General features: G+C 30.7%; 1 protein-coding gene across 1 annotated transcript in view; it reads left to right on the top strand.

Annotated features, from left to right (window-relative positions):
• Nucleotides 1–1,044: 1,044 nt before the first annotated feature.
• Nucleotides 1,045–9,996, top strand: part of LOC106475811 (lipopolysaccharide-responsive and beige-like anchor protein) — a gene marked incomplete at both ends in the record, with an annotated part of 22,985 nt that continues 14,033 nt past the window's right edge. Inside the window, 3 exons of the mRNA XM_013936485.2 lie at nt 1,045–1,198; nt 4,112–4,292; nt 5,747–5,859. Of these exons, the coding sequence (XP_013791939.2) occupies nt 1,045–1,198; nt 4,112–4,292; nt 5,747–5,859 (448 nt within the window). The remainder of the gene's footprint in view (nt 1,199–4,111; nt 4,293–5,746; nt 5,860–9,996) is intronic.

Genomic DNA, 9,996 nt, shown 5'->3' with positions numbered 1-9,996 from the left:
GTAGAGGTATATTTCTTAGCTGATCAACAGTAGACCCAGGCCTATTCTTTAGTGTCAAACAGATCATTAAATTAAAATTACTAAAGTAGAGGTATATTTCTTAGCTGATCAACAGTAGACCCAGGCCTATTCTTTAGTGTCAAACAGATCATTAAATTAAAATTACTAAAGTAGGGGTATATTTCTTAGCTGATCAACAGTAGACCCAGGCCTATTCTTTAATGTCAAACAGATCATTAAATTAAAATTACTAAAGTAGGGGTATATTTCTTAGCTAATCAACAGTAGACCTAGGCCTATTCTGTTGTATCAAGCAGATACATTAAATTAAAAGATAATTATATGCTTGATTAATTAAGCCTTTATAGATTTTGTACTTGCTCATTGCCTGTAGTTAAAATATTAATATTCTTTTTTAAATTTCTTATTAATTTATAAGTAATTTTGATAATGCAGTGGTTAACTTTGATTAATTTGCTTAGTTTGCACAATGATATACCAATGCTAGGCTGGGCTTACACATGTTTGCTCTGTTGCAATAGTGTTGAGCAGGAATTAGTAGTTGTGATCTCCATTTTGTATATTGAGGGCATAATCCACTCTTATTTACATTAGTGACTCTGTGCAACTAAACTTTATACATAATAATAGTAATTAAAATAAAGTACAAATATATAAATTGATAAATAAGTAAATAACATGTAAATTGCAGTAGTTTTCTGCCTAGCAGTTGTCTCCCTGTGGTCTGTGGTTTGAAATCTGTGATGGTACTACACTACCTGGACTGCACACCGACAAATTTTCTGTAACAGGACTCCATAATTGGAAGTAGGAGAGACTATGCTAAAAACATCTCTATCAAGTAACCATAACGATAAACTCTGCTTGTATTCTATCAGTTTAAGTGTGCCTTCAGTGAAGACTACTGATTGTTTTGTATCAGTTTCTTAGTGATAAGATTGATTTGTTTCTATAACTTTTTGTTTAGTATTTCCAGTTTAACACTATTAGTTTGAACTCATAAACATGTTTTTCCAAAACCAGCAACACCACGAAAACAGTGATTGATTTTGTCAACAGTAGCGAGAATGCCATTTTTGTGATCAATACCGTGCACCTGATATCCCAGTTGTCAGACAACATCATCATAGCTTGTGGTGGTCTCTTGCCTCTTCTAGCATCTGCCACATCACCAAATGTAAGATGCTTTGATTTAGTGTAGTCTAGATATCTACTGCAAACCAAAACTTAAATATTTTTAGTTTAGAATAAGCTGACAAAACATTGTCTGTAGAGAATTAATAAACTGTTTTAAGTTTGAAAGTAGACCAAGTACAACCAAAAATCTTGAAATATTTATAAAACTGTTGTAGTATGTTGTTTACACTGACATGTTCTGTGAAAAGATGTCATTCTTTTATGTATTTTGTACAAAGTGGTAGTTCAGTTTAGTAGAATAATTTTGTTAAGGTAGCATATACCTGTTACATAGTGTTATCTAGGTTTTATCAGAAAAAAACATCTTCATACTATGCTTTTTGTATGAAAATATATTGAAATAGGTAGAAAACCGTATTCATGCACGTATTGTGTAACATTACCACTGTGGCTAATTTGCATATTATAAAAATTACAAAATACAAAAGAAATGTCTTATGTTCCTTCTACAAACATGACTAAATGCTCTTGAAAATGGGTCCAGACTTTGATGGGATGTGAAGAATTAGTTTGAATTAAGGTGTTAAGTACAGGTGTTAAGGATTAAAAATATGCAAGCAATTAATTGTGATATTTAAAGGGTATTTGTTACCTTCAGGTTGTCCATTATGAATAGATTTAAAGATTTTGTATATTTAAGAAGTGTAAGTCCGCCAGCTATTAGAGGTGTTTTTTTAATGTAAGACTTGGTATTTTATGATCAACTTTATCTTGTAACCAGTTGGCTGGATAAGCTCTGGTATAAGTCCTTATCATACAGAATTATAATTGAAATGCTGTGATGCAACAGTAAATAATGATATAATTTATATAATCATAAGTCTTATTGTGATGTTATATCACATACTTCATAAAAAGTTCCTATTGAACTTTAAATGTAGTTTGAATATAAAGTATCATTTCCATTCTCATTTTATGTCAATTGTCAACAATATGAGCCATTATGAAAACAACATGCTGTATTATAATATAGAAATTATGTAATAGTCATTTCAAGAGCTGTCTTACATAGATTCACTTTGTTGTTGAAAAGCCCTTAATATTGGTTAGAGAGTTTTCTTTATGTGTTTCACGTTGTTAACCCTCTCTGCCCGGGCATCATTTACTGTGCATGTCACAATGTTTTAGTGTCTTACATTCAAAATTTTATTGAACTACTTTTTGTTTATGTTATACCAATTAGTATAGCATAAAATAGTATCTAATAATACTTATTTTTTATAGTATACAATTTTTAAGTTTTGGATTTTATAAGGCAATATTAAAAAATCTTTAATTTTCACAGGTGTGACATATTTTCTCTAGGCATACTTTCTTCTCTATTTTATTCACCACCCCTCCACTAAGTACAAAATTTAAGGTAAATTACTTACTATAAAATTATCATTGCTCAGAAAAACCATAATTTTATAGCCATCAATTTTGTATGGTTACAGAGCCATCAAACAGAAAATCAGACCCCTCTTGTCACATCCTCTCTTTCAGGATTTGTTAATAGTTTAACCCTTTCTCGACAGACTCCATATAATATACATAAGTTAAGTATTTATACTATAACTTTTAATGCAGTAAGTGTATCTCATAAAATTTGGTAGTAAAGATTACAAGTCTTTCGTACACAAAAAAAATCAGATTTTTTAATGTAGTTTTTTATTATAGTTTTGTTTGTGAAAATATCAAGTCTGTTTCATTAACAGTCCAAGTGCAAAGTGATTTCATGTTATAACTAAAATTATACATTATATATGTATAGACATTAATACTATTTACAAATAAGTTCTTAAACTTATTTTTCATAAAACATAGAACATTAAATAAAGAAGCAAAGCAAACAAGTATCTCTTCTAGTTATGACCATTTTACTCAGTTGCTGCTTGCCGTAGGTTGTTAAGCCTTATGAAATTTCCCACATGGAGAATGTGAAAAGAAATTATTTTTAGGTTTTATATATACATTTTAAATAACCAAAGAAAATCATAAGTTACTCTATCAATACCATCGAATTCCACTATAATTTATCAAGTTTAATAACTAAGCTCTATTTCAGTCTGAAAAATATCACATTTTGAGCAGACTAAAGAGACAACCTACCTTGAAATCTTGTTATGAAAGAATGAGATGTTGTCTTAACACACGAAAATGGCTGAGAAAGGCACTAGGGGGAGATTCTGAGCTTTCGATTGGTTATTCATGTCACATATAGAAGTAAGTGTATATAAGGGAGTGTTTCCAAAAAAGGGAAAGAGGTGGGCTGGGGGCCACTATGTTTGATTCAGTACATGAGCAATATCTTAGCAAATAGAAAAAATAAGAGGTTTTTATTTTATATTCTAGCTAATTCGTACAAAACTATAAACTTTGTAATTTGATATCACAAACATCTCATTTGAACCAGTGCTGCATTCAACATACCGCGTGACACACAAAAATTGATGTTTTGCTGTGTTTTTTATATTTGCTTCTAAATTAAGAAATTAACTAATGTATAAAGTTAGGGTAGTGAAAATAACAGATAAAATATAAAGTTTTACTGAAACAAACATTTGAAATGTATTTAAGAGGTTAGAGATTACGCAAATGAAATTTGAGATTTTTGAGATGAAGAAAAGTATTTTTAATCTTAACATGAAAATCACTTTGAGCACGAAATAGTCAAAAAGAATACTCAATATATTCATGGACAAATCTTGTTTAGTTGATTAAAAATACTTCATTTTTTTGTATGTGAAAGACTTGTATGTGTATATATAATGTTTAATGAAAGTCTGCCAAATTTTGTGAAGATTTTCATGCTATATTAGAAGTTAGTAATATCAAAACTATAAAGACTTTAAACGAGTACAAAGAGATCAGAGAGTTAACTGAATATTATTTTATTGATTACTATTTGCAGCATGAACTTGACGTTATTGAGCCAACACAAGGAATGTCTATTGAAGTGGCGGTAGCATTCCTCCAGAGGCTGGTGAATATGACAGATGTTTTGGTGTTTGCATCGTCTCTTAGTTTCAGTGAACTGGAGTCTGAGAAAAACATGTCCAGTGGAGGAATCTTAAGGCAGTGCCTTAGGCTTGGTAAGAAAAAGAAAATACACAGAAGAAATAGGTTAAAAGTTGTCCTACTCAATCCATCAATAGCAGTGTTAACATTAACCAACAAAATAAAACACTTGTTATTAGCAAACTAAAATGCAATTAAACTTGAATTCGTATAAATTAGTAGAAAGCATCATAAAAAATAAAGTTTCAATAGGAAAATTTATATTAATGAGTTAAAGGTCACACGATTCTGTAATTTAAGATTAGTGTTTCATTCCTAATGAATGAGTTAAAGGTCACACGATTCTGTAATTTAAGATCAGTGTTTCATTCCCAATGAACGAGCTAAAGGTCACACGATTCTGTAATTTAAGATCAGTGTTTCATTCCCAATGAACGAGCTAAAGGTCACACGATTCTGTAATTTAAGATTAGTGTTTAATTCCTAATGAACGAGTTAAAGGTCATACGATCTTAAATTACAGAATTAGTGTTTCATTCCTAATGAATATATTTCCAGTGATTTCTCTGTAATCAGAGTTAAATGTGTTTTAAACAATTCTGTTTGAGATAACTTCATTACAGTGGTAAGAAGTGCAAAGTGACCCATTTTACATCTTTACATCTTTCACATGCTTCATAACCCTTTGTTTTGTAGGTAAATACGTTTTCTGAGCTATTTTTCCATGTAATGTACGTATTAGTCTATTTACACGATTTTCAGGATACATTTTCCTTCTAGACCTGCAGTGCAAGCAATATTAGATGAGGAGCAATTCACATTGAAACCACTATGTTTAGTGGTTTAACATTTCAACTAAAGTTTCAGTAGTAAAAGGTAGTAATATAGTGGATTTTCTTTTGATGTTTTTCTAATGGGTTTATGTTTTGTTAACTACACAAGCTGCACACCCAGTTTTGTTGAAGTTGTGTTTCAATGTTTATGCTGTTTATAAGACAGTATAATGGCCACACAACATTTTTAAGTTTGTTCTGGAAAGCACGTGAGAAGATTTAGAAAGTATAAGATACCAGCAGGTGTAGGCTTAAGTTAGAAGTTGTGTTAGAGACCAGTCAGAAACTAATGTTCAGAAAAAAACAACTGATCTGTTTTTCAGGAGTATCCACAGTGAATTTAGTATTTGGGTGATATTAGTTCATAACAATAATAATATATATAAAGAAAAGTATCCCTTCTTACATGGTATTGGCTATATAGAACAATGTTAAGTCATTTAAGTATAGATTTTGTTGGCAATTTTTAAAACAATTTATTATGTAAAGAGTTTAAGAAGAAATCTGAGTTGTTTTTCTAGAATTAGTTTGGCTGTCTTTCTAAAATCCAATGCATTTATTTGCAATGCATAATACAGAGTGATATGTAAGATGGGAAATAGTATTTGTACTGTGTTTGAATATTAGGGTGATTATACCGATCATTGCATCTAAAGTGATAAATGATATGAGCTGTTCTTTACTTACTTATGTAGATTGTAGCCAGATATTTTTAGTTTTTATATTTAAGTTAGTATATGCATTTAAATCCCTGAGCACATCATCTGGCTTCCTTGACTACAACACTGCTCTGTATGTAGTTAATGTGGTAACAAGTCTGTAATTAGCTAACTCTTCTATGTTAACTTTACTACAACAAACTTACTAGATTTGTCACATGGTGTTACAGTAACTGTACAGGTCATTTTAATTATTTTATGGCATGCTATTCCTCTTTTTGTTGAATTAAAATTATTTCAATTAATTTCTAAGTTCAAAAAATGCATTATATTGCTGTCAGATATATTAAATTCTGCTGGTAGTGATTTTTCATTCTATCTATCATCACAAATATTTATCCATCAGTGGAATGCTATTTAGTTTACACAACTGTGTGCTTAGCTTGTGTAGCAACAACTGTACATTTATTTAGCTAACGTGGTTACAAGTCCATATGTAGTTAACTTGGTAACAAGTCCATATTTAGTTAACTTGATAACAATTGTATATTGAGCTAACTTGGTAACAACTCCGTATCAGTGTTGTAGATTTCGAGATCACCCTTCAGTAGATCTTGGACTTGACCCTCCATATCTCGGTCTCAATGTTTTATAGGTTTTGAAAATGAGATTGATTAAATTTAAAAGTCTTAACAATATTAGACCAATCACCTACCCAGGATTATTAAGTGCTAAGTATCAATAGCAGTTTAGACGAGGCACAGTGTAGCATCAAAGATGTTTTACTAGTAAAAACCTCTTGGTTCTACAGTGATTGTTACAGTGCCTCCCCTTTTTTTTTATGTCACCAACCTACATGTTGCCTGTACACCAGTCTGTGGTTATAATGTGCACTATTCAAAACTAACTGCTTACTACATAGACTTATTACCAGTTTGTGTGAGCTTCATCTGGTGCACATATTTTTGTCAAACGTTAGTGATTATCCCAGACATTCAACATGTCTAGTAGATCTGCTGTGATCCTGTTTGGCTTCAAAGATCGTAAAGAATTTACTGACACCAATACTGGTTTTAATTTTATTTGTTGACCTTTTTGATTTTTTATATTCATTCCTTATTTTTTTTTTACATTGTTTTTTCTTTTCACTGGAGGAGATGTTTAAACAAAGACTGTGGGGTTAACGTGTAAAAGATTTGCAGTTAAGATGTTAATAAAGTTGATTTGTTGCATGTGAATTTTTTCTTGCTTTATTTTTCGTGTAATTTATTTCAAGACTTTGGTCTTGACCCCTATGGTCTTGGTCTCAAACTCTCAGGCCTTGGGCTCAGTTTTGGTCTTGGACATTGAGGTCTTGACTACAACACTGCTCTATATGTAGCAAATGCGGTAACAAGTCTGTAATTAGCTAACTTGGTAACAACTGTATATTTACCTGACTTGATAACAGCTCCAAATGTAGTTAACTTTGTAACAAGTTTGTATTTAGCTAATTTGGTAACAAGTCTGTATGTAGCTAACTTGGTGCTAAGTCTGTATTTAGCTAACTTGGTTAGAGCTGTATATTTACCTAACTTGTCAACAATTGTATATTTAATTAGCTTGGTAACAACTCTGTATTTACTTAACTTGGTAACAACTTCATATTTATTTAACTCAGTAATAACTCTATATTTAAGTAACTTTTCAAGCTTTTAACGTGAGTACTCATATTTGTATTAAGTAATTTACTTGGACTATCACCACGTTTTTTTAGTCTTTTAATGCACAAAGAAAAAAACGTGGTGATAGTCCAATTAAATTACTTAATACAAACTCTATATTTACTTAATTTCAAAACATACTAACCTTCTCTCACACTTATAGCTATTACTCAACTGCCAGGGTTTCTTCCTTTGCCCATCTCAGCATTAGTCTGATTTTTCTTGCTTGCTCCAGGCTTTTATACCACACTAAATTTCACTTGGAGATATTTGTCTTGTGATACTCTCCAACTACGTCAATGCACCCTATATCCTGGTACTGTATAAAAGTATCTCATTCAGATAATTTTATCACTTTTTCTCGACAAAGTGTCATTAATGGGTTTCCTAGTATTATGATTGTTCGGAGATACTTTGAACATTATAGTGTTATCTAGTTGAATTTTGTAATAATAATAATACTTAAAAAAACAAAATACTTCTGATTGGCAAGCCAATTACGTTATGAATTCCCAGGTTATTATTTACAGCATGGAGGCAAATTGTGTCTTTTCTCTCCCATCTTTAACATCTAGCATCACACAACAATCGAGGGGGGGGGGTCTTTCAGTTGAGACTGTCAGTGATCTTAATCGTGTGAGATGGAGCAGGGTTGCTAGATGGTTGGGGAGATTTATGGCCAAATTAATGGTTAAAAAAGGCCAACTCCTAAACTCCATATAAAACACTATTATAAAACAAAAATTGAACTTAAAAATATCATATTTTATTAAATTTATAACATGTTATAAAAAATTAAAATTAAATTAAAATACACTATTATAATACAGTTTCCACTTAGGAGACATAGTAACTAAAGGGTTATCAGATTTAAGAAATAAAACTCATATAATGTTTTCAATATCTACACTGGAACACATGACAGACATCACAACATGTGAAACATTCTACTACTACTCAATAATGCAATGCTTGTAGTTTTGTATGACGTTGTACGTGTACAAACATCATTTCGTCTCGTAGTGGTATATATATAAATATATATATATAAACAGAAACAAAATAAAATTGTATGGAAAATTTACTCAAACATTTTTGCCCAAAATATGAAAAAAAAAGCCAAACCTAAGTTTTCACGACCAAACATTGTAGAAAAAGGCCAAATTTCTGGAATTTGGCCATAAAAAGGCCAGCCTCGCAATCCTGAGATGGAGACATGTATTCGGATCAGTGGTGGTCCTTCGAGGGGCTCTGAGGCTGCAATTTAGGGTGGTCTTCGACATTTTGGGGAGACTTTGGATTTGATTTTTTCTGTCCTTTCATTTAGTCTGAAAGCCCCCCCCATATTTATTAATGTATATGTCATTTATATATATTTATATATAAGTAGTTTGTTGAACAGAGTACAAGTAGCCATCAGTATTATCTCGTAACAGTGTTTAATTTATACAGTAAAGAAATTGTTTGATTAAAAGAAAGAATACATTTTCAAAATCTTTCATATATCTTTGAAAATTATGTATTCATAATCTTACATAAGACCTTAAATTTGATGTTTTGTACAAATTTCTTAATTTAAAAAATGGGTTAAAACACCACCAAGAGCTGCTACATCATTGTTTGTGGCTTATACTCTCTTTGAAATATGAATCCATTTACATGTTTTGGTGCCACTTGGTTTAATTATTGTGTTTTCCTTATACTAATGAACATATATCACTCGGGAGTAACAGAAAATTCTGTTCTGTTTAATATCAAACAAGTAATGGTGATGGATGTTAAGATATTTTTCTACTTCGTTATAGTAAAGTATGACTGGTATTAATGGTGATGGATGTTTAGATATTTTTCTACTTCATTATAGTAAACTATGACTGGTATTAACGGTGATGGATGTTAAGATATTTTTCTACTTCATTATAGTAAAGTATGACTGGTATTAACGGTGATGGATGTTTAAATATTTTTCTACTTCATTATATTAAAGTATGACTGGTATTAACGGTGATGGATGTTTAGATATTTTTCTACTTCGTTATAATAAAGTATGACTGGTATTAATGGTGATGAATGTTAAGATATTTTTGTACTTCGTTATAGTAAAGTATGACTGGTATTAACGGTGATGGATGTTAAGATATTTTTCTACTTCGTTATAGTAAAGTATGACTGGTATTAATGGTGATGGATGTTAAGATATTTTTCTACTTCGTTATATTAAAGTATGACTGGTATTAACAGTGATGGATGTTAAGATAGTTTTCTACTTCGTTATAGTAAAGTATGATTGGTATTAACAGTGATGGATGTTAAGATATTTTTCTACTTCGTTATAGTAAAGTATGACTGGTATTAATGGTGATGGATGTTAAGATATTTTTCTACTTCATTATAGTAAAGTATGACTGGTATTAACGGTGATGAATGTTAAGATATTTTTCTACTTCGTTATAGTAAAATATGATTGGTATTAACGGTAATGGATGTTAAGATATTTTTCTACTTCGTTATAGTAAAGTATGACTGGTATTAACGGTGATGAATGTTAAGATATTTTTCTACTTCGTTATAGTAAAGTATGAC

The sequence above is a fragment of the Limulus polyphemus genome, unplaced genomic scaffold, assembly GCF_000517525.1.
Source record: "Limulus polyphemus unplaced genomic scaffold, Limulus_polyphemus-2.1.2 Scaffold9209, whole genome shotgun sequence".
NCBI classification, from domain to species: domain Eukaryota; kingdom Metazoa; phylum Arthropoda; class Merostomata; order Xiphosura; family Limulidae; genus Limulus; species Limulus polyphemus.
Note: the sequence above shows the minus strand (reverse complement) of the source record. Positions and strands in the feature narration are given on the sequence as shown.